This window comes from Mastigoproctus giganteus, chromosome 11, assembly GCF_048544385.1.
Source record: "Mastigoproctus giganteus isolate SK-2022 chromosome 11, ASM4854438v1, whole genome shotgun sequence".
NCBI classification, from domain to species: Eukaryota; Metazoa; Arthropoda; class Arachnida; order Uropygi; family Thelyphonidae; genus Mastigoproctus; species Mastigoproctus giganteus.
Window position 1 is genome coordinate 98,983,312 of NC_143585.1, and position 26,563 is coordinate 99,009,874.

Here is a 26,563-nt window from a genome sequence, read left to right on the forward strand (position 1 = left end):
AGGAACGCCGATCACTGCCTTCTGATGCCGGACAAGCTTTCTTTCTCTTCTTGGGCACTCTGCTTTCCTTATTGGCAGACACACTTTCTTTCTTGCACGTTTACCTTAACCTTAAACTTTCGACGCACATGTTTCCCACTCTTCCATACTTCCAAAAAATCATCATCACTTTCAGTCCGTATTTACTCACGTCCTTTTCTTTTCCCCTAAGTTTGGAACGCCTCCCCCAGGGACTGGCAACCAATCCCCATTCTCTGTTTAATTTTTCATTCCTTCCTATTTGCTAAAACATCGGACCACAGCTGTCTCCCTAGCTCACAAACCAACCCTTCCCTAAAAATTTCTTATTTTTTTCAGTATGACCCTTTCATGTTTTCCGGCTCCAAAACACTCAGTTTCGTGTTCACACCTTCTCTGCTAAATATATCGAACTTACCCCAATATCCGTCACCCTGACGCCGTTTTCTTTTTATGACAACATTGGACGTCCACTCATTTCCTGTTTACTTCTAACAGTGGCTTAGATTAAAAGAGATGCTTCATAACCCAGTTTAACAGTCCTATTGTTCTTGCCCTCACAACCCTTCTCTCCTGTTCGCAAATGGCACCCCCCCTCCCTATTCCTGGCTGCTGTTCCTGTTAGCTCTCTTATATTATTCGAATTACTTGTTTCCATTTAGCTGCTATTTAAACACATACATCTATAACTTTCCCATCCCCAAATCCAGTGTTTCTTCAAACTTTAACCTTATTTACATTAAAACTAAATATTCAATCTTAATACTTAATATCTTTGACTTAATACTCAGGCATTAATGCTAATTCTCACTTTCCATTGTCCTTCCTGGATTTATTCTAATATAATATAATAGAAATATCTAAATAGATATTTCTATTATATTTGTAAGATCTTCTTACACTGGCCATTAACCAATGGGTTTAGGTTTTCTGCTCAAAAGACCGTTTGTGTGCATTTCTGCTGCAAATGGAATCTACATCCTGACCTGGAACTCAGGCTTGGACAGAATCCAATTCCTGTGGTAGCAGAAACTAAGTTTTCTCCATCATATTTTTCAGCTCAGTGTAAATTGTACGAGAGGTTTGAACATGCTCAGTGCCATCTCCTCCAAATTTTGAAGAGCAGATAGAAGCACATTACTACGTCTTTACCGAGCACTCGTCCGTTCTAAACTTGATTATGGTTCCCAAGCTTATTCTTCTGCTAGAAATTCTGTACTCCGATGCCTTGATCCAATCCACCATAGGGCCATCCGGGTCGCCACAGGGGCATTTCGTACTTCGCCTGTCCAAAATCTGTATGTGGAAGGCAATGAACGCCATTGATGCTTTGACGTCAGCAGTTGTTACAATATGCCATAAAAATAAAATCCCTGCCTGACCATCCTACGTGGATCTCTGTTTATATGCCACGGTGGGAAAATCTATATAATACGCGTAAAACTGTCAGTCAGCCCTTTGGTATCAGGATTCAAGAGCTAGTTCATGATATTAACTTTACGTTGGACAATATATCCACCAGCCAAGCAAGCCCTTCCTCCTTGGAATATACAATATCCATCTTGTGGCTTTAGTCTTAGGAGCTGGCTGAGAGCTGACACATCGCCATGTATTATACTGTATATCGGCAACTCTTTGCAGCACATCGGCAAGAAGTCTGGGTATTCGGCGCGATGTGCTGCAACTCTTTGCAGCACATCGCACCGAATACCCAGACTTCTTGCCGGTATATACAGATGGCTCGAAATCTGAGGAGTTTGTGGGATCTCCTTATGTTTTTCCAAGAAAAACAATCTGCAGTCGTATTCCACATGAATGTAGTATAAATACTGCAGAGCTACACGCAATTGAACTGGCCTTAGTTCATATAAAATCCCACGAGTACCAAAGGCGCATATTATATACTGACTCCCTAAGCGTATTACAGGCTTTATCCAATGTGAGAAGCACTCACCCAGTATAGTGTCGGGTGCAGTAAATATTACACTCCCTCTCAGAGTTAAACTTTGATATTCGTTTTTGCTGGATCCCCTAGCCATGTTAGTATCAGAGGCAATCAGCATAGCAGTGGCATAGTATTTTGGGTCAGGCGCCACCGGTAGTTTCCCACATCTGCGCCATATGTACTCTGTGATGGAATGCAGACCAACTGGAAAGGCCAGAAAAAAAGTGTAATGTCTGGTTTATGAAGTACTGTGTTTTGTTCTGTTATTGTGTCTCTGGCTGCTTGGCCGCAGGGCCCCTAGTGGGATCATACGTTGCCCGCCACCACCACCACTGGGAAGTGAGCCAGGCTGCCCGTTATACTCTGGCTGGTCTCTGCCAGGGTCGCCTGAGCTTCCTGACAGAGACCAAGTTAAAAAAAAAAAAACTTTTCGTTGAAGAGAGCACACTAGGCATTAGAATAAGAGTACAATGGGTCAGAATGTAGGGTAAGGAACAGAGATGGACCAAGGTGAAGGGCCCACCCGGTGATTTAAGGCGAAGTGGGGGAGAGGGTATAGGGAATTAAAGTCACAGGGGTAGGTGCCCCCGTATGAACGCGATTGGCCTTGCGCTCTGATGGGATATCCCGCACTCAGCAGAGTGCCTGCAGCATAGATCCCGCACCCACAACAGGGTACCAGCCTAATCCTACCCCAGGGTGGGGTTTACATGATAGCTTGGTTGCTATAATTTCCTGCACACTAGGAATTAGAGTAAGACGTGAGTAATGCATTTATTCTATCCCTGTTGAGGTTTGCAATGGTGGTGGATTGTTCCCGGTCAGGCCTGTCATGGGTGTGATAAACCCGTCTGGTGTTAATAACTGCCTGCCCAAATCGTGTGAAGGCTGCATAAGATGTTTCATCGTTTATGAGGATGTGCTCTTGTTGGCAGGGGTTGGATTGTATCTCGGTGAAGAGTCGTAGGCGGTAATCATCATATGAGGGGCACTCGTACATGACGTGGACCCGGGACTCCTCATCTCTACAATGGCAGTAAGGATTGTTTTCGACATCAAGCGCTGTTAACGTTTGCTGGAATGGGCCGTGCCCAGTAAGCAGAAAGGTTGCCTGCAGTCCAGGTGAATACCAGGGAGGAGGCTTGGGATAGGTAAGGGCGATTGTGGGGAAGAACTTCTTAGTTATTTCTCCTTTATTTGTTGCATTCCAGGACTCCTGCCATACACGCTGCAGGTGGCTGGCTACACGCCTTTTTTCTTGCTTATGGTCACTTGTGAGGTCCAGATGCAGAATACTTTTCTTGTGGCACTGGTAGAGGCCTCTTTTCAGTACTTCCAGGTAGAGGGGCATGAATCCTGCGCTGACTTGGAGCGCATGAGTGCTGACTGTGCGGCACGCCCTGGTAACAGACAGAAGCATAAATCGCTGAATTGAATCGAGTTTACGCCTGTTCCGCTCAAGTGTTGGTCTAGTGCACCATATATGGAGGCCCCATAGCAGACAATCGGTACGAATATCGCTTTGTAGATTAGAGAGAGAGGGCCTTGTTCTTCAGACCCCAGTCAGCCCGGCTTATTCTTCTGATCATGGTTGCATATTTTCTTATTTTAATGGCAAGGTACTTCAGGTGAGGATGAAAGGTGAGGGTTGCATCTATGTGGAGGCCTAGGTATTTAACTTCAGTATATAATCTGATTGGTATGTTGTTTATCTTCATGACTGGGGGTCTGCGGATTTGAGGTTTCCCTTTCAACAGGATTGGCTTCGTTTTTTCACCCGAGATAGATAGTTGGTGCAGTGAGGCCCAATTCTATAGCCGTCCGAGAGCTCGATTTGCTTTCAATTCCAGTCAATCTCTTGTGTCAGAGTGTATTACAAGAGCAAGGTCATCAGCGAAGGCCAGGGGTAAGACTCCGCCGAGATCCATCCCCAGGAACTCGTCCAGGACAATTGACCACAGGAATGGTCCCAGAACAGAGCCCTGGGGGCGACCCCGGGTAACACACCTGGAGAATCTTTGATATTTGGTTACAATTTGGACGGATCGGTTGTTGAGGTAGGATTTTATACTCTCATAGAGATTGTAGGAAACTGCAGCCAGCCGCAGCCTCCTAATAATGCTGGGCCACCACAGCTGGTTGAAGGCGCCGGCGAAATCCACCATAATGGCTAGGGTATACTTGTGCTGCGTTTCCTTAGCTTGGGAGATGAGCTTATGGACCACGTCCTCAGAGTTGAGACCCGTTTTGAAGCCAAACTGCAGTGCTGAGGCAAGTTGTTTTCCATTGTAGCAGTCAGTAAGGGGAAAGAGGATGAGTCGTTCTTGAAGTTTAGCGAGAACAGAGAGCAATGCTATTGGCCTGTAGGAGGTAGGAAGGTGAGTCGGCTTTTCAGGGTTTTTAAATGTTAATTTGAGCGTAGCTTCTCTCCAGGTAGCAGGGAAGGAGCCGTCAGCCAAGCATCTATTGAAGAGACTGAGTAGGGTGGTAAGATAAAGTCCTGCGAATTTCTTAATTACGTCAACTTCAAGGAGGTCAGAGCCAGGGGTCTTTCTTTCTTTTGTCTTTGCTAGGGCTATGTTCATCTCTGGAAAGGTAAATGGTTCTTCTGTGTTGTCTGGTGCATAGGCTTCATTGCTGGCTACTATTTGAGTTTGCTCTGGGCTTAAGTGTGTGTTTTCCGGAGGGAAGAGGGCATCAAGAATATTATTTAGAGTCAGTCCAAGAGGTGGCGAAGGTTCCATCAGGTTTCTGCGAGGAGTCCAAGACTTCTCCCCTGGCCCTAGCAAAGACAAAAGAAGGAAAGACCCCTGGCTCTGACCTCCTTGAAGTTGACGTGATTAAGAAATTCGCAGAACTTTATCTTACCACCCTACTCAGTCTCTTCAATAGATGCTTGCCTGACGGCTCCTTCCCTGCTACCTGGAGAGAAGATACGCTCAAATTAATACTTAAAAACCCTGAAAAGCCAACTCACCTTCCTATCTCCTACAGGCCAATAGCACTGCTCCCTGTTCTCGCTAAACTTCATGGGGAATAGTCTTCCACATTGTAATCAATGCGGAAGACTATTCCCCACGGATTGCTGTTTCCAGTGGAGGTTACCAAGGTCCTCCATGATTCTCTCTTGCTTCTGCGAATTTCAAGTGTGTAACGGTTTCTCCACAGTCGATAAGCTTCCCGCGCAGCGTCCACTTCCTGGGGCGGGGGGGAAATGGGCACGATCCCTTTGGAATGCTTTCCGAGCGAGGTTGACCCGTTTCCTTAGGTAGTGAAGGTTGGCGTTCCACAACGGAACGGCGTATCTGTAAGGTTTTCTTCGTGGGATGCCTAAGTCGCAGGCATTTATGATTGTGCCAGGGCAGAGCGACAGTTGGCATCCATTCCAAACAGCAGCCTCCCTCCCGGAAGAAGATGGAGAGCCATCTGGATGAGTGATGTTGCAACAGTGATGTCCTCACCGGGGTGACTATATACTGAGAGCAGGTAGATGGAGCCAAGGGGTATCAGGATCTGGACACAAGCGCTGATAGAATAAATAAATCTTTATTTGTCCTACCAAATTTAAAATATATGAGTACATTGGTAAGCGACAAATTCCCTTCACGGCAGACAATGCCAGGGGATTACCATAAAATGTGAATAAATGAATGTCTAAAATATACAAGAAATGGCAACAAATATACAATAAATATACACGAAAAGATGACATATAAATTGCATTACTCTTCACTACATTTCTGTCTAGAGTCCTGGCAATTGTAATACAAAAGTTCATCTTAACATCACATCCACTGATCAACTTGTGCGAGATATACATTATTCAATTGCGTACACAGTTCTTGACAGAAATTCACACAACTACTAGGCAACAGTAGCCTCAGCGAGCCACACTGCGGTTTGTTTCCTATAATTCGGGTTTTCTATGAGCTTTAGTAGGTCAATTCCGATATGTGTTAGGCACTGAATTGATTCTAACGCACTGGCGGGTATAAACCTGTCGGCCATCTTCAGTCTGTTGGTCTTCATTCTCAAGGATTTTGTACCTCTTAATGCAGATGGCGGGATGTGCCACTCACAAAGCTGCCAGAAGCATGGTGATGATATCGTGCCAGTCATCATTTTGATTGTGGTTATTAATCGTTTCCAGGCAATGATGTCTGGTAAACGCTGCAGTTTAAGCTGTTCAGAGAGCTTCGTGGTCCTTAACTGTTGTGGGAGGTGGTGCTTATGGTTTGCCCACTTCAGCAGCCAGAATTCACTTGCATATATTCTCCTAATGTGGGTAGGGGTGGCTGACGCCTACAATTCAGCGCCATACAAAATGGCTGAATACACTGTGGTTCTTAAATATCGTGCGGTTGTTGCAGTCTGTTTCACGTGCAAGAGGTGCTGTTTTGTTGCCCAACGTAAGTAGTTCATTTTCTTTACAGTCAGGTCAATATGAGAGTTGAACGTGAGTTTCGTATCAAATGTTACTCCGAGATCTCTATGCGTCTCAACAACTGGGATAGGTTTGCCATGAAGTTTCGGGTGTACGAGCGTAGGCGATTTTTTGAGCGAGTACACCATGATTACGGTCTTCTGCGGATTTAGGACCAAGCCAAATTTGTCCAAGTACACGAATAAGTTCAGAAGCTTATAATTAATCTGCTCACATAATGCCCTATTGTTCATGGACGGTTGGATAGGTGTTAGGATCTTAATATCATCTGCATAAGTGCATACATCATCCCTACCGTTGCAGAACGGGATCATCATGGCAGTAAAGAGGAGTCCTGATAAAACTCCACCCTGTGGAACTCCTGCATGGAGTTGGCGTTGGAGGATCTGATTATCTGTGCGGTAATAAATGGACCGACAAGTAAGTAGGGCCTGTAGGAACTTCAGCAAATTTCCTTTTATTTGGAAGGCGTGTTGGAGCAGATGAAGTAAGGCATGTACATCCAGACTATCGAATGCTGCTTTTATATCGGCATAAATTATTGCAATTTCCTTTCTGGCTTGGAAAGCATTTAGTATCGTGGCCTGAACTGTGAGGAGGTTAGTTATTGTTGATCTTGCAGTCATTGAATAATGAATTTGTTGAGGCTGCCCAGCTAGTATCTGATTCGACAACTTTGGCAACAGAGCTTGCTCCAGTACTTTTAACAGGGTAGATGCAGTAGATATTGGCCTATAGTGCTCCACAAGGTTAGGCTTTGTAATTTTTGGCATTGGAATTACAGCGTACTTATTCCAGCTCTCAGGGAAAACTCGGCAAGCAAGGATAGAGCTATAAATTGCTTGGAGTGGTTCAATTAGGTAAGGACTAAGACACTTTACCATGAAGTGGGGGACTCCATCAACTCCAGCTGTGTTAGTTAGCCTGAGGGAGTTAATACTCTGTATTAGTGCTTCTTTAGTGATAGGAATAGACTCCATCTCATTGTCAACTAATTGATCCCACTCAAACTCCCTGACTTGAAACTCGGGATATACGCTAGAGAATCTGCTGATGTGGTCCATCGACGCTTCTTTGTCAAGCCTCTGATTTGTGTCACTTTTATGTGTGCAACGAGGTAGCTTTCCTCTGTCAAGTGTGTCTTTTATGTAGCGGTTGATTGCTTTAGATTTTTCCCTATTAAATATTGCTCTGGCATACATACATAGAAGTACATAGTGGTGCGATACGGACTGCTGTAATCTCTGTATTACTGATAACTACTGCGGCCCATGGCTGGTCATCTGTGCAGTGTATAATTTTGTATGAGTTTGGATATCCAACTACGTTACTCTTGCAGATATAGGGTTCTTGTAGCAAGAATGCATCGATGTGCTGCTCTTCTGCTTTGATTTTAATTGGTCAGCGAACACTGTTGCTCGTTGTGCATTAAGTTGAAGTATTTTAATCTGTTGTTGAGCGGGTATAGTGGCTTGCCTATCCATAATTTATTCTTGATTGGTATATACTCTTGACTTTTTTGTAGACTGTACAGGTGGCGTCTCTTAATGAGTGGTCGTGGGGTGCTTTTGCTGCCTTGCAGTTGGCACAGGAGGGCGGCTGTGCCTTGGCAGGGCAGTTCTTAAACGCATGCCCTTTTTTGGGCACAGTGCCCACAGGTGGACTCTCGCTGGTTACATGTATGGGACGTATGTCCGAAACGCAGGCACCTGTAACACTTCGAGACAGAGATGTGCTCCCGGTATCTATGGCTGCCCCAGGCAATGTAAACCCTGTTTTGTGAGCCAATGATCTGCCACGCCCTTGGTGAGAGCTGAACGATCCAGTTAACATTTCCTGGTACTTTTGCCCTGGTACTCCTGGTCCCCCCTCTGTTAGGCACATACTGAGATTCCTGCGAAGGATCTCATCCTTTAATTCCTGAGGAGGTTAGGTTTTCATTGATGTCAAACAGGATTATTGATGGGCCTTTCCGCTTCGGAGCCTCCACCCGCAATCCATAGTTGGTTATATCCGTATTCTTTAGGATTTACAGTGCCTCCTCTTTGGTATCTATCTCTATTATAATGCCAGGGTTCCTGGTTTTCGTATACTTTTAATTCTTGTGTTCTTCATTTGTTCTTTCATGTTTTTTGTGAGTGCCTCTTTGACCTCCTCACTCGTTCCCAGTCTTGCGCCTTCGGTAGGCTTAACTAATATAACGTGAGCCTCCGTTTGTTTTTTGTGTCCTTTGTCAGGTTTTGCTCTGGGCGGCTGATTAGTTGTGGCTGTAGTTAAGCCATTCCTCATGCCTCAGCAAAGGAATGGGGTTGTTGTAGCATTTGTTTTTCCTGTTCCTGAGCTAGAACATCCAGCTTAGTTTGCATTCTCTCATTGTCAACGTGTAGGTTGAGGATAACATTCTCCATCTTGCCGAAAAGCTGGATGATGTCTGTTCTGATGGCCGCAGTGATTCTGGTTGCTTGGCCATATACTTTTTGAGTGAATCCCGAATGGTTATAACTTGCTCAACAGGAGTACTAGTCAGGGCGGGATCCTGACTTTTGGAGTATTCATTTTCAGAACCACTGTAGGTATCATTTTCTCCTTCCTCAGGTACCTCTTTGAGGGTTGGAGAGTTGGCTCTTGACTGTCCCCTCATTTTGGATTTTTTTGGATTTTACTTTTTCTTGGTAGTCTTATTTAGGTCATCTTCGGGGTTAGAAGTCTCGCTTGTCAAGTGGGGGGACATTCTGATCCCTCTTTTGCCATCACTTCCTGTTCAGTATCACTCATTGTGTATTTGCAAAAAATACGAAAAATCGAAAGTGTTCGGATTAACAAGTTCCGTACAAGACAAGGCAAAATAAGCTCAATGCTTTTTACCACAAGTAGGTACAATACGTAAAAGAATCTTGTGTTAAATTTAGATTAAGAAAGAAAAGTGCAGCAGCAAAATCAGCAACGCCACAAAGTCGCATCCGCTTGTCAGCCCCCCTATACAGACTGCAAGCAACTAATCCACAAAAAATCATGCGCACGTTGGCAAGAATCTTGGAAAGGGTATCTTACCAACAAGCGAAATGAAATTAATCCTGTAATAATGCATTGGCATTCTAGTCAGCGCAGGGTTCGCCAGGAGGAAGTAGTTCTTGCGCGGCTACGCATAGGACATTCTCACCTGACGCACTCATATTTGCTGAGGTCTGATGATTGCCTGTGTGTAGCGTAATTTGAACTATTCGTCATATTTTAGTAGAATGTACGTCTTATAATAATGAACGCCGTGTATATTTTATCTATCTGTCTGAGCCTTATACACTCAGAGGCAGATTTTATCGGCCGACGACAATGTCTGATGTATTCAAGTTTTTACAACCGATTAATCTATATAGTTTTATATAGATCGCTCTTATGTTTAATATATTATAAATGTTTTCTGCCATATATTTGTTTATACTATATTAACTAGATATGTTTTTACATATTTCCTATATCTTTATATTTTATTACCTTTAGACTTGGCGCACAATAGCCTTAGATCAGTGGTTTTCAACCGGGGTGCCGCAACAACATTCCAGGGGTGCCACGCAATTTGGGTTTAAGTTACTTAAACTTATTATTGTCTGCGCGACTAGCACAGTGGTATCGTCACCGTCCTCCCCACACCGGCTGAAAAGGCCTGGGTTCGAATCCCGTCAATGACGCGAGGAACTTTAATGAGTTTTTTTCACTCCGTGGCTGAGTTAGTCGGTCTCAGGCGTAGATAGCAAGGTTTTTCTCCCCAGTAACTGGGGTTTTTTCGTCCAGCAAAACAGGCAAATCGACCATAGAACATACGTAATTTACAGACACAAATACGGGTTAATGTATTTAATTACGGGCAACCCTAAAATAATAATAATAAACTTATTATTATTTTTTAATTTATATGTTTATTTCATTATAAAAAGGTATACGGTATCTTTTTAATTTTGTGGTGATCTATAATTGATTACTTAGTACCTCTATATAAAGAATAAAATTATTATATTAGTATATACAATTTGTATTATGAAATGTAATTTTTATAATTATATTTCATAATACAAATTATGAAATGTAAATATAAAATTGAGTAGGGGTGCCGCAAAATAAAATAAATTACTTAGGGGTGCCGTTATTAAAAAAAGGTTGAAAACCACTGCCTTAGATGCTGAGGCACCATAAAACTCCTAAGAACCAACCAACCATCTGTCAAAGGAAATGTTGAACCTTAAAAGAAAGAACTATATCATCTGTATTATGCAACAAGCTGAGAGCTAGGGCGAAACAAGTTAGGTTAATGTAAGCATTGCTTAGAATTTCTCGGGCACCTTAAATTAATGAATTTTCTTCATTATCTATTTTTAATACAAGTGAAAATTAAACAGCTAATTATTTTTCATTAATTAATTAATAATATAAAAAAACAGTTCTTTTCAGTTAACTGCACGTACCTCATAACATAATATATTCACTTAACTTTTTATAACGTAGTAGGTGTGAACAAAAACTTCGAGGAATGGCGGAAAATAATGAAGCTTATCGGCTATTCCGATGAATCTCATTCGAAGTAGCCTTCCTAACACTGTATATACTGATTACAAATTCTGCAGGCACTTCTAATAGACTTCTTTTGAAATTGCTAATAAAACATCCTGTGACACATGCTGAATAATTTCCTAAGTTATTGGAAATTTGTAACCTTTCAAGGGAACATTAAGCTTGAGAACAAAAATCACAGCGAGCTAAATCCGGTGAACATGGCGGACGGGGAACCATAGTAATAGTCTTCTTCGCAAAGAAGTCTTTAATGGAAAGATATGAGTGTGCCGGGACGTATCATGATGGAAACGCTAATTCCCTAACGCCCACTTCCAGCATTTCCCATCAACCGCCCGCACTCTCCGAACAATCGCTGTAGAAGTCATGTTTTATTGTATACCTGGTTCACTGTTTGACCATGCAGGACAAATTCATAATGAACAATAATCTGTAATTAAAAAAATTTGGTAAAGATGATTTTTCACAATTGATCGCGATCGCCATTTTTTCCCCCCCTTTGGGCCATTGAGATAACTGGACCTTTGTTTCGGAATCATTACGAAGATCCTGATATACGAGAACTCGCTACTCTCTTTGATTATCAGTGAGGATGAGAGGCATAATCTTGGCTGGAACGCGCTGCACTCCCAAATCTTGTGTTTATATTAATTAACATGCCCATAAGAAAAATATCAATTTCACTAGCAACTTCGCGGATAGCTATACATCGATCCCTTCTGATCAGATTACGAACGATTGGATCACTGACTTTTTTTTTTTTTTTTTTTTTTTGTAGTTGAAGGGCGGCTTTGACAAATAAGCGAGCGACATTCTTTAAACTTTGTGAACCACTAAGAAGTTTTCAAACAACACAGCAGATTCTCCGAAAGCTCTTTTTAGCTTTTTTTGGGGTGTCCCCTTGCACTTTTCCCTAATATGAAATTTGAAGCATATTCACTGTTCAGTAAAACCACTCCGTTTAAAATGCAGCGAAACACATAAAACCATATATTTAACGCGCCCTAATTCACAATGATTGAACATAAAACGTTGATGTCAAGTTGAGTCACAGAACATCCAAATCACAACTCATTACGCCTTGGAAATTTCAAGATACAAAGTCAGTCACCGAACTTTATTAAGACACATTGTATTTCACGAATTTCCTGCTGGATTTTAATAAAAACTGAAACATGAATATGTCGATATGCGACTCATGACTCTTTTATGTAATGAAAGAGTAATGAGTGTTTCATGGTAATTAATAGAATAAACAAATAGTAATAATTCATTATTTTCATATTTAGAAAATTAATAACAGAAATGAGAAATCAAATACACTCTTCAATAATCAGCTCTCTAAAAAAAAAGGGGGGGGGGAAGTGTTATTCCAAGAATTTTTAATTTCTGCGCATTCACTATTTCCCATTCATTCCTCCAAGGAGCGCACTTCCAAAATCAATTTCTAATACTTCGGCTAATTAGATATGAACTACAAATCGGTGCCCAGAAAAGACAAGTTAGACTGAAGTCCAAATGAATGATGATAACGAGTATTCTGCTCTAAGTATTCTGGTCCATAATCCTCGTAATTTTAAACAGGCTACTTCGGTAGAAAACCACCGCAGTAGTTTTTTGTACGGGTTTGTCTGCTTGCGACAAGGGGGGAGGGATCTTAATAACCGATGGGAAAAAGCGTCCTTCCTACCTACGCCTGAGACCGGCTAACTCAAATGGAAAAGCCGAATCCCTTCAGTCTAAGATCGAAATTGAACCGAGATCTTACCCAACGGGTAGCAAGTGACAAGTCACTATATTAAAGACGCAGTTTCTCAAATGTTTCACAGGGGAAGATTAGTAAACTTTAATAATCTGCCTCTATCAAAATATAATCGTAAATAAAAAAAAATAATAATAAAAGATTTTATTCCCGCCATTTTGAATTTCACACCTAGAATTACTTGATAAATAATATTTGTGCTAATAACATTAAAAAAAAAAGTTTAACTTAACTAGAAGGCGCAGTTTTACATTATATGAATCTACATTTTTCCCGCTTTTTCTACTCTTGAATGTGCAAAAAAGAGATGAAATAAGTTAATTTTGGAAACCCAGAGATAGAAAGAGCAAACCTATTCTACATTGAAGTCACAAAAAAAAAAAAAAAAAAAAAAAAACCCTATTATATTTAGGCCACCCTAATAATTAAATTCATCTGCCGTGCTGTGCCTTATGTCTGTTAATTGCGTGTGTCCTCTGGTCGATTTGTCTGTTTGCTGGGGAAAAAACCTTGCTATCTACGCCTGAGACCGATCGAAGTCACAAGCGAAAATACCATAGTAGCCCTGAAATACAAGCACTAATGAACTTAGGAATTACCTTCTAAAAAATTTAATGAGACGAAACTCGCCTCTGTATTTACACACCGTTCACTAAAAATGCGAATGCAAATATTTAGAGAACGTGTAACGTTTGAAGAGTTTAACAGCATCACCAAATAATAATCCCGCAATAGGCATATCAAATAAAGTACTTCAAGAGTTAAAAATTCCTTCTATACTCGAAGTATTTACAAACAGCTCACTGCATTATATTTACGTGAGGGATAGCCATGAGGTAGCTGTGGAATTGAGCCTAAAACTTTCCAAAATACTAGCAAAACACATTCTGAAAATTTAGTGTCGATCCGACTTTTTCTTCTAGATCAGGGGTCAGCAAACCTTTTTTCACGACGGGCCAGATAACCGAGAGATTGACGAGCGGGGGCCGTATAATCATTTTGTTCAATATGTACAATTCAGTAAATACAACAAAAATGAAGACAACGAATATATTTATTTACCAATACACAAAATATGCAAAAATAAAGAATATATAGAAAAATAAAGATAACAGATATATTTATTTACCAAAAACTTATCAAGGAAGGCGACATTAGGAATAAGATAAGCAGAGAAGATTAATGTGATTTATGGAACTGGCGTTTAGCTTTTAAAATATCATCAATGTTTGCTTTTGAATTGCTACACCCAACCAAGAGAATTGCCTTTAAATGTTCATCACTCAGCGATTTTCGATATGTGGACTTTACATATTTCAGTTTTGAAAATGCTTGCTCACAGACATAAGTTGTACCAAACGCTGATGCCATACGAGAAGCAAATTTCTTTAATTTTGAAAACTCATTATCAGTTAAGCAGCCATAAAATTCTACAAGATTTCCTTCTCTGTGTTTCTCTTTCAATAGGTCATTTGCTTGTAATTCAATGATCTCTAACTGTAGTTCGACTGGCACGTCATCAACGTTAAAATGAAACGGATTTTGAAACAAAAGATTATCACTCTCAATTCTGTCGAGGTCTGAAAATCTTTCCAAAAAATGTTTTTTTAAGTCACTAATAATTTTCTTTGGAAACTCGAGATTGACATCTCCGATTTCGCTCGCGGTTGCCAAGGTATAAACCCCGCTCACAAGCTGTCATTGAAACGGTAGTATTTCGTTGATTCACTATTTATTATATTTCCATATAAATAATTACAATATGTTTTAGAAATTTTGATCATTTGTAGCACAGTGGGGGGCGGGCCGCATGAACAGACTACGCGGGCTGGATCTGCCCTGCGGGCCGTAGTTTGGTGACCCCTGTTCTAGAGTAATGCTTAAGCATGCAAGACACATTTTCGTTTATATCAAACAATGTTCTGAAAGTAGAAAATTATTCTTCATCGATTTCGCAGAAATGGGCGCACCGTTAATAACCAACTATACTGCCTAACTCTGCAAGCAATGAGAAATAACTTCAGACGGACACAACCTCAGCTCCTTTATGATGGAGTCATCATTTTGCATGATAACGCACGTGCGCACCCACACACACCCATTGTAAAACTGATAGTAGAATGGCTGGAGAATACTGGATGGAATTCTTTACAACATCTTCTATATTGCCTTATTTATCAACTTCAGATTTCAATTTGTTTCCTCACTTTAAACGACATGTTTGTCGTTTAAATTTACATCAGCAATACTACAATGCCTTGTTATTGTAGTACAGAAGTTATGAATTTACATCAGAAGTACTACAATGCCTTGCTAAAATGCATCATGTTAACTGTAACATGCTGCATTTCAGAAAGAGGTTTTGAAAATTTCATCAAACTTTGGGATATACGTTGAAAGTTGATAGCGGTATGTTGAAAAACAGACTTATCTCTTTGACCTACACGTTGTTGTTGTTTTTTTAACTAAAGAAGCAAGTAAAAATCGGTTTTATTAAACGCTTTGCTTCCTCTACATAATTCAAAACTTACATTGTCTGTGTATGTTACTATGATGCTCCCAATCTTGGAATAGAAGAAGAAAATCTTTATTGTACAGTAAAGATACAGATACAATAATGTGCCCGCCACAGCCAGGAGGCCAGGGGCTTGACAATGATATGGGGTAATATAAAAATATGTACAGTATAAAAATTTGTACAGTATAAAAGATAACATAACAATTAAAAACGTAGCATTAACCATTCAATAGATATGAGTATGTACATAGTTGTGAGGCATACAGTACACCAAGGTATGTACACTTTCATATGTACAAAGCACATATTTAAGCATATTCACACTAGTCAGAATATTTCAGTGCCACTTGATGTTCGGTATTGCATTTTCTTGTGAAACAGTTCGTCGATTTGCCTGCGACGTGCCGTTCTGCGCCTCATAGCAGATAGCAGGTGGAGGTATCGGTATGAGTCGACATCAGGGACCAAACAAAAAGGGGAACAAGTTCGGCCAACGAGCGCCTGTAATTGCGATCAGAATTTCTGCAGGTCAACTCCGATCATTAGCAGGACTTGTACTGTAGGAAGTACTTGTCCAGGTAGGAATCTGTCATTGATCTTCAGCCTGTTCCGTTGTAGCTGAAGAAGAGGGGTGGCTCGTAAGGAAGGAAGTGGAACATGCCACTGGCATATATCCCAGAAGTCAGGGGAGTTGATTTTGCCAACCAGCATTTTGACTGTGGTCACAGTTCTCCTTATGCTGATTATTTGAGGCAGCCGCGGGATTTGGAGTTGGTCAGCCATGCTGGTGGTCCTCTGCTGAGGGGGGAGTCGATGTTTGTGGGTTGCCCACTTCAATATCCAGTATTCACTGGCGAGGACGGGCTTCATGAGAGAAGGTGCTGCGGATGCCCATATTTCAGAGGCATACAGAAAGGTAGGATACAGAACGGTTTCCAGATATCTGATTGTGGTTCTTGCGTCTGTGTTATGAAGAAGATGTTGACGGGCAATCCAGCGCATTCGGCTGATCTTGCGTAGAACACATTCGATGTGACAGTTGAACCTAAGGTTTGGGTCGAAGGTTAACCGAGATCTTTGTGTTTAGTTACACTTGGAATAACTGCACCCTGCAGTGAGGGTTGTATGGATGTGGGACACTTCTTCAGAGAAAAAACCATAATAACGGATTTTTGAGGGTTCAGTTTAAGACTATTGGGAGCATCCCAATATTTCAAGATTGGGAATATTGGGATGCATCGTAGTAACATAACCTTGGAATATTGAGAACATCGTAGTAACATAACCTTGGAATATTGGTCCTACAAGGTCACCAAACTCACAACAACTTATAGATAACATAAAAAAGATAAATAAAAATCCTTAAATAAAGCTATACGTCAAAACAGCTTATTTCATTTTAACAGCAACTATTATTTAAAATTATTTAATATCTAGAAAAATATTAGTTGAAACCACTTTGCATACGTAGAACACACAGAAGCACCAAAATTTATTAATCCTTAATAGTCAAATAGTCAGTGTACCAACTTTACTATACTAAAATAAATAAATTTCAGCCTGCTAAAAATACATTCTTAATGTTTCTTTATTTGAACTCAAATTGAGAACTAATTGATTAATTAATTAATTAGAACTATCACATTATAAAAACATATCACAGTACTTTACATAGTTTATTATGATTACTAGATTTATACAAACAGGATCCTTTTATTAATTAACTAAGTTTATAAACAAATTAAAGGCATATCCTACCCTGATTTGGCACCATCCCCCCCCACCAAAGGATCAATTAATGCTATACACGTATTCATAATTTTATACTCAACCACTATCTGCTGAATTAAGCTCATCCATTTTTAAACTTGCTGTGATGCCTTTATTTATTTTATTGTGTTTTACTCATAAGATATTTAAAATTGGAATTTTAAGTTTTGACCTTTATCGTTATAATAACGTGATTTTATTTTAAGATACAAAGACATACTCATCGAGATTTTAATACTGTTATGTCATTTATTATTTAAATATGCACACTATTACTGGGCTAATTGCCTATGATGTGCCCAATATAAACAATAAATAATAAGTCTATGGTCAAACAGTCTGAACTCATCCACAGTCTTTAATCATAAAATGTAAGTGAAGGCAGCAGCAGCAGCAGCAGCAGAACAAAATTACCCGAAACTAAAGCATTATGAATTAACCAGATGAGAAATTTAACTAAATGGGATATAAGTCGTCGAAGAGGGGGGGGGGCGCGATTTGGGAAGGGAAATGTTATTATTAAGTATTAGACATATGATGGAAGGAACCCCAGGATTTTGTTGCACGAGCCAAACAAATTTTTAGAAATAAAATAAAATAAAATAAAAATATGTAAACCCTTGATTTCGGGACTAACATGGGGAAGCGGCGTCAATTTTTGACGAATGTCTGTTAAATCAAAAGTTTTTTTCCGAAACCATTTTGACTCCACATAACTGAAAATTTAAACAGTTAATCTGTATATGTACATATGTATTAGGAGCAATGCCGTAACTAGACAGGTGCAACAAGTGCACAGGCACAGGGCCCAGGACGAAGGGGCCCCTGAAATGGAACTGATACAAAAAATGTCAAATATAATAATATTTTCAAATTTTAAAATTCTACAGTGCATTGAACGAACAAATAAAGCATTACAACGAAAAGATGTATCGATAGACCATGCAACGAAATTAATTGATGGCTACGTGGTACTTTGCAAGGACTACGAGAAACAGGTTTCGAACAAAATTTCCTGGAAGCAAAACATTTGGCTGAAACAATGGATATAGCGATTGGATTTCCTAATAAATTGAAGAGAAGAGTTAAGAAAATGGAAACAGACGAAGTACCGGATGAAGGAAGTAGCACGACACCCGAAGAATTATTTAAAATGCAAAGTTACAGTATTTTTGACACTCTATTGTCTCAAATAGATTGGCGTTAAGAGCAACTACGAATTATCTGTTACAATTTTTGCTTTCTCTGTGGCTCGTCTTTAGAATCGATGACCGTTGCTGATTTATAAAAATCGGCTGCAGATCTCGCTATTAAGTATAGCAAAGATTTAAATATGTACGAGCTCACATGTGAAATTTAAAGCTTTAAGTTTGAAGCCACGACACTAATACAAAACATTAGTGTTTTCTATAATACAAACATTAATACAAAAGAGGGCACATGAAAAGCTAGTTACAACACTGATTAGGAGCACCGAAATAAAATTAAACAATAAAAAACAAGATTTTATTTACCTTTACTTAACTGAAACATTAGCATTAGCATTAGCATTAGTAGAGGCATTTGATGCAAGAAAGCAAGCTTATGCAGCATCAGCCAAAAAAAAAAAAAAAACACCCACTTCCACTTCACCCCTCTGTTCGTTCCAAATACCTGTCCAGCTGAGCCTTAAACTTATTTAGACTATCAACTTCCACCACAAGGGATGGAAGTCTGTTCCACCAACCAACCACCCGCTGGCTAAAGGCAAATTTCCTCACGTCTATCCTACTTCTGTCTTTCCTCAATTTGAATTTATGCCCTCTCAGGTGATTTTTCTGAGCTAGAGGAAGAATCCCATCAGCATTGAGCATGCTTAAACCATTCAAGGCTTTATACACCTCTATCAGATCACCTCGCTGGTGCCTAGTCTCCAGACACTGTAATTTGCAAAACTTAAGCCTTTCTTCGTAAGAGCCCCCCTTTGTTCCATTCACTAATCTTGTTTGCCCTTGTCTGTACTCGTTCCAGCAGCTCTACATTCTTCTTGAAATGAGGCCTCCAGACCTGTATACAGTACTCTAGGTGTGGCCTGACCATTGCCTTATACAATGGAATAATCACCTCCTTATCCCTGCTGGAAAAATTCCTGTATATCATTGACAATACTCCATGAGCTACTCTTGCAGCCCGTCTGCACTGCTCAGAGAACTTCATATCTGCCTGCACAACCACCCCCAAGTCCCTTTCATTCTTTACCACTGTCAGTGTAGTACCACAGAGTTGATACGTTGCTCTGGGGTTGCTGTTTCCCATGTGTAGTACTTTACATTTGTCAATGTTAAACTTCATTTGCCACCTCTCAGCCCATCTGCTCAACCTTTCTAGATCCTGTTGCAGCAGCATAGTGTCAGTAGTGTCCTTGACAACCCTGCCAACCTTTGTATCATCTGCAAACTTGGACATTAAGCTTGATATACCATCATCAATATCATTTATAAATACAGAAAACAATAATGGACCCAACACTGAGCCCTGTGGGACTCCACTAATAACATTAGTCCACGATGAGCAGTGTCCATTGATTACCACTCTCTGTCTTCTCCCCCTCAACCACCCCTTTATCCATAGCAGCAATTTGCCTCCAATGTCACACTGCTCCAATTTGTGTAGCAGTCTTCCATGTGCAACAGTATCAAAAGCCTTTCTAAGATCCAAGTATATAATATCAAAGTTATTCCCTGCATCCAGTTCTTTTGTGACTGCATCATAATATCCAATCAAGTTGGTCAGGCAAGACTTCCCCTTAACAAAACCATGCTGTGTCTGAGCTATAACTGAAGTCTTGTCTAAATGATCCTGCAGTGCTTCTTTAACCAGTGCCTCCATTAATTTTCCTGGAACAGAAGTTAAGCTCACAGGTCTATAATTACTTGTGTCAGCCTTTGATCCTCCTTTGTATATTGGGGTCACATTTGCACATTTCCAGTCTATGGGTACCTCCCCTAAGTCCAAGGAAGCTCTCATAATTATGGCTAAGGGTTTGCTTACTTCCTTTGCTGCCTCCTTTAATATAACTGGATAGATCCCATCCACCCCGGGTGCCTTTCTTGTGTTTATCTTCAACGGTTTCTCCTCCACTTTACTCCCAGTTATTTCAAGATTCTGTAGCTTACTGCTAGAGTTGAATACACCTCTGGCATTCCCCTTGCTGAATAACTCCTCATGTGTGAATGTCGATGCAAAATATTCATTTAGTTTGTTAGCTACCTGGGCAGGATCATCAACAGTTGACCCATCAATATCAAGTGGACCAATCTGATTCATCCCCTTCCTTCTAGAGTTAACATAAGTAAAGAACTCTTTGCTGTTTTTCTTTGCATCCCTTGCCAAGGATTTCTCGTAATCTGCCTTTGCCTGCCTAACCTCCTTTGTAACTTGGTTGCATATCAACTTGTATCTATCATAGGCTTCTATGTCATGTGTTAATTTGTAAGTATCCCATGCATTTTTCTTCTCTGCCATATGCCTCATTAGTTCATCTGACATCCATTTTGGCCTAAACCTTGAACAATATTTCTTAGTTGGTATGTAAAGCCTAGTAGCTTCCAAGATAAGTTCTTTGAATGCTTCCCATTTTGAATTTGCTGTTGGTAACATCATCAGTTGGTCCCACTGTATAGAATTTAAATACTGTCTCAGTCCATCGTAGTCGCCTTTACGGAAGCAATAACCCTTCCATTTACCCCTAATGGTAGTTACCTCTTTGAGTAAATCCCACTTCAGCACACTGTGATCACTGCCACCTAGTGGTTCGTTTATCTGCAGATTCTTAATGCATGAAGAATCACTGCTGATAATCAAATCAAGAGTATTACTCCCTCTAGTTGCCTCCCGAACATGCTGATGTAGAAAACAATCATCCAATAAATCCACAAAAGCCCTGCTAGTGTGTGAGTAACCAGCCCCCAAATTCCAGTCAATATCTGGGAAATTAAAATCTCCCATTATAAGACTCTCTGATTTACTGGCCCACTCTATTTCCCTGTACAGTTCCTTATTATACTCATCAGAGTCATTAGGCCTATAGCACACTCCTACTCTCAATTTTGATCTCCCAATGCTTATGTCACACCAAACTGACTCAACACTGCACTGTCCGGCGATGTCGACTAGCTTCACTTCCTTGGTTTTTATGTGTTTCTTAACTAATAGCATAACCCCTACCCCCATTCTCATCATACGCGACCAGCTTTTGTCATATCCAAATCTCATAAAAAGAACATCGTAGAAATTAATTTATCGGGACCGAATAGTGGTGATGGAAAAACTTTATTCAGGGCCGGAGTTAACAAGTTGAAGTTGGGATACTGGTGAATCTTTAGAAACAGCCTTATTTTTTACAATATCTGACACCGTCTGTGTTTTTTTGTTTTTTTTTTCCTACGCTATATTCCTCACAGAGGCAGGAAACAAACATACGTGAGTCTCATTTCTCTAAGAGCTTTAATTTCTGCGCTAAGCTCAGATGCACCATCTTTCTTTCACCATTCAGGTTTCTTGGGAGAGGGGAGGGGGGGTATGACAGCAAGTGAGGTTCTAACAAAGAAACAGTGCATAGACCAGCTTATAACGATATGATAGCAAGAGTATCCATAAACAGATTGGGATGTTGCTATCAGATGCTGTGACATGACGCTCTAATCTTATAAGCACACACTCAAAATACACTTTGGTGTCAGTAAAGTTTTTTTTTTCGTCCGTTAAATCGAGGGTTTATTGTAATAATAAAAATAAAATAAAAAATAGTAACATATACCTAAATAAAATAAAAACAAACTATTCATGTGTTTCCCTCCTCATATAGGTGCCTATCCAGCTGACCTTTAAATTTCCCAAAGCTATCGGTCTTTACTACCCATGGAGATAACTTCTCTACTATTTACCAACTCGGTTTCTAAAAGAATACTTCCTGCGATGTGCTTTAAACCTCTTTCCCCGTGATTTGAATTTATGACCGCTAGTTCTGGAATCATTATAACTGTGAAAATTTCGCCTTCATTTATTTTGCTATACCCCTCTCAAACCTCATGGACCCCAATGAGCTGCCCTCTAAGATGCCTCATTACCAAGCCCGCATTAAATTGAAATAAGCTACTCAAGCTGAATCTTCTTTTTATGAGATTTTGATATGACAAAAGCTGGTCGCGTATGATGAGAATCCTCTGCTTTACACACGCAGCCCTCGTGTCTAACACAATTGTTACCAATGACAGATAACTGTTCCTCATGGTTTTATTCCCCAAAAACTGAGTTTTTTTCGTCCAGCTAACAGGAAACCGACAGAAAAAGACGTTCAAATGCAGATACAGTATACTGACGCTTAATAGCCTTAGCTTAACAAACGACAGGGCAATACATACATGTAGAGGATTCTGGTATCAAGTGTTTCCATTATTCTGTCTACCAACTGTATATAGCTTAGTAGTTTTTGTAGCAATTATAGTAGTTCTTAAATAAAAGCATTCAGTCACCCACAACTTTACATTGCATTTTCGTGCACTACTATAAAGCCGTTAAAACAATTGAATTAAGTAAGAGTAATTGTTGAACAAAAATGGAGTTTGTACTGCGAACTACTTACCTGTATTTATGAAATATGGGTTATATTCTCCACATCAGTTCCCTTCTCAGTAAATCCGTTATACTTTTCAAAAGGGAAACTGCAGTAATCACATGCATTTCAACGAAATTATGAAATCATAGTTAAAGAAATTCCTTCTTTCCTAAGTTTAAATAACATCAGCACTAAGTTGGGTTACCACAGAATATGAAATGATACAACTGAACGCATGCAAACTCATACATGCATTCACTCACAGGCAGTAACTAATATTTTTGAGGAAAGTAAATTTCAGTAACTACGACCCTGGAGGGTTGTCATGTAGTGCAGAAGATATTTATAGGCTGAACCAATTCCATACTTCATAACTTTCCTGCGGATCAATATTCTAAGAAATTCTCTTGTCAATTCTTAAACATTACCCAGGTGTCCACTAACGTGATTGCTTGTTTCCAGTTTTAAATCAGTTGTCATAGCAACAAACTGATCTCACATTACTTTTAAGTAGAGCTGGAGACATTAACCCTGATAATCACTGGTTTAGCAAACCATCCACTGCCTTTACACATATTTTGGATATTCTAGACAGATGATACACGTAATACTCTGGCTATGTAAATAACTTTTCATAACTATGACCTATTTGTATTTCTTTCACCATCTGTGCCAATATTGATGTTTTAAGCATTAGTTTTAACTTCACAGATTCTTTCTAGAGCATAAGATCCTAAAACTTTTTTTTATGAGTGCTCATTACTTTTATTGTATAATACAACAACAGTGTGAAGTCATAAAATGCATGTAAAAAAACACGACAGTAAAAAAAATCTGAAAAATCTTAAAAATAAATAATAATAGCATATAAGTCTAGAATAAAAAGATTAAGAATAAACAATGTAAAAATAAAATTTCGTTATAAAAAATACTTTTTATAGTTCTTTAAAATTCTTAATTTGTGAATGGATCAAATTTTTCAATGTGTACTATTTATTAATGTAAGAAAATTCAGATGAAATAAAATGAGCTCGCGGAATATTATAAGCGATATAAAATGATACTAAGTGTAAGAAATTCGTTGTTTCTGTTGTGCTGTGCAAAGCTTTACGAAAAACCTTAGGCCTTTGACGGTACTTTTGTTGTCCAATTATTTAAATCTCTTAAATGTTTCTCAGCCTAATTCCCTTTCTCCTAATCAGAACGAGGGAATGTTATAGAGTGTCTTTTAAATTCAGTAAACATTTTACTGCTCTGATTTGGATTTTTTCGAAATTATCTGAAGTGGTCTTCTGATGAGAAGACCACACAAGAGATGCAAATTCCAAAATGATTTGTTGTCAACGGTCACAGAGACCCAAATGCACATTCTGCATCACAAAGATATCGATATAAATAACTAGCTAGTCTTGAACTATAATACTATTGTACAGTTAACATAAATAAATTAATAATAAAATAATTTTAATTATATTGTTAGTTTAATACTAGGTAGATAAAACTGGTTGTTAAATAATCTGGATAATTTAAATAAATTTTCCTCTTTCAGAGAAGTATTCAATAAGGGCCAAATAATACTCGTTAAGTATTTCATATTGCATTTACAAATAGCCAGCCAATCCTTTGCTGTAACCTTTAGTAATCCTTTTCAGAGGATTTTTAATATCTTTTTTTGATACGAAAATAAGAGGATTGTGTATCAGCAGCACTATGCAAACTATATTTGCATTCATGATAACATGGTGTTTCGATCAAAAGATATGAAACAGTAAATGAATTTGTTACCGTCTTTGGTTAGAGTATGTTAGCACCATTCGTCTTCAGTACAAAACATAATTTGCGAATTTCGAATTTTTTGGAATTAGAAAACCAATTGACAAAATTGCAAAATGGATAATTCAATTTTAGTGGACAGGCGGTCCTAAAAAGTAAGTAAATAAATAAATTTGCCGTTTACTCAATTTTGAAGTAAGTAGCAATTGCTGTTTCTTTCTTGGCCACTTTTTTTAAGAACCATGGGCTAATAGCGTGTTTAACTGTCGTTGGCTCGAATAACTGTTCCGACCTAACATGGCATGGTGCTAACAAGGTTTTGATAAATAAGCCAGAGCCACGTCATGTCAGAATGGTGATTCGGGCCAACGAAATGCGTGCTCGTTAGCACAATCCTCTGCCTATGCCACTCCAGGATTTGAGGATCATTTATGCCACAGAACTGTCCTCAATTCCTAGAGGACTGTGCTAACGAAAAGCCTGTTCGTTAACAAAATCCTCTGCCTATGTCAGCCTAGGAATTGGAGACCATTCCTGTAATAAAAGTGTCCATTCCTGGAGGGAAACGAGCAGAAACCTGTGTTGACGAATGTGTATTTCCAGTTAATCCCACAGATGTTCGATGGAAATGAAAACTCAGATTGAGCTGGTCTCTCAAACCACTCTTTCACACATTTGGCGGGGTAATTGGCTGCACTATTATCATGAAATAAACAACACTGGTTAACTGGTAAACAATTAACAATGATATTCAGATATTTTGTAACGTTCAAGGTGGGATCATTACACTCCTCCAGCAGCCTGTACTGTCGGTACAAAAACAAATAGTTCCAGAGCCTCGTGTGTGTGTGTGTGTGTGTGTGTGTGTGTGTGTGTGTGTGTGTGTGTGTGTGTGTGTGTGTGTGTGTGTGTGTGTGTGTGTGTGTGTGTGTGTGTGTGTGTGTGTGTGTGTGTTCTTTCGTCCAAAAAGGCATAAATTGAGACATCAGATCATGTGAATTTCCTTCAGTACTGCATCCATCTTATGCGATTCTGTCACTAAAGCTGCCATATCTTCTGGGAAGAATCCGAGATCAGTGTCTTCCGTGAAAGTTTTCTAGTCCCGTAGTGCATTCTTTTCAAGGATCTTCGTATTCTGCTGTAGTGATGCCTTGCGATGCTTCCGCATTATACTCACTGACAAATGTTCTATCATTTAGAGGCGATTATACTTGATAATCAGGTGCTAGATGACTTTCATCAACCCGTGAAATACCACCACTTTGCTTATTGGAGGCTTGAAGTGGTGAAACCCATGTTTAGTCTCTAGAGCAAACTTTCCGGCATCCCCCTCCCCCCAAACTTCTCCTTCAACCCATGCACGCTACTAAGTACTATAGGTTTTGATACCTTTCGTGTTTGGGGTTTTCATGGAAAAAAAAAAATCTGCTTCAGATATTGTGCCCAGCTACGTCACATTACATATTTAGTCGAGCTGCCTCTGTTCGCTGAAGACACGAATGACACTAGCCTCTGAACCTTATACATGCTGTCTCTGCTGTAGCTTCCTCTAAACGCTCACCAACAATCATATAATATTATATCTCTTTGAAAGTCCATGATGTTCCGTCTTTCACCATTTCCGGTGAACTTATTTGTGCACTAATTGGGTCACATGGCTTTATAGTGCGTTCTTGCACTATAAAGCCGTGTGAGCGTGTAAATCGAGAGGTCGCACACTATGCGACCTGTCAATTTACAAACTTATGCATATATCATCCTAAGAAAGTGATCATGCAATATATGTTCTGTTGTATATTGGCATATATTTTTAGAAAAATTTGGTAGCACTCTGGACCACCGTACAGGAACTGTTAGCATTAGGAACCCGGCCTTATTTAAGAAGAAATATATTCTCAGGTGTGTCTTACCAATTCCACTTTTCGTATCAGATTTGGTCCTTTGCCCGGAAACTACTATTAAAGCTTTACTAATAATAGAAGACTGACTCCTGAGATAGTTAAATAGAATCACAACACAGCCGTTTGCCCTCTCAAGGTATACTTTATCGGTCAAAATACTTGAAATAAAAACACTTCAACTGTGTAGAGTTTATAATGAATTTATTACTAATAAAGCGGTGCCTCCGTAGCCAGGTGGGCAGGAACAGCAGTGCGTATCACACGCTTCTTGAT

General features: G+C 39.6%; 2 protein-coding genes across 2 annotated transcripts in view; both read right to left on the reverse strand.

Moving 5' to 3' along the window:
• The window catches only part of LOC150078287 (uncharacterized), a 910,840-nt gene that overhangs the window by 869,524 nt on the left and 14,753 nt on the right, over positions 1-26,563 (reverse strand). The gene's annotated exons all lie outside the window — the stretch shown is intronic.
• Positions 13,912-26,563, reverse strand: part of LOC150078288 (EPM2A-interacting protein 1-like) — a 44,304-nt gene continuing 31,652 nt past the window's right edge. The window contains exon 2 of the mRNA XM_090384524.1: positions 13,912-14,312. Coding sequence (XP_090240650.1) covers positions 13,912-14,312 — 401 coding nt within the window. The remainder of the gene's footprint in view (positions 14,313-26,563) is intronic.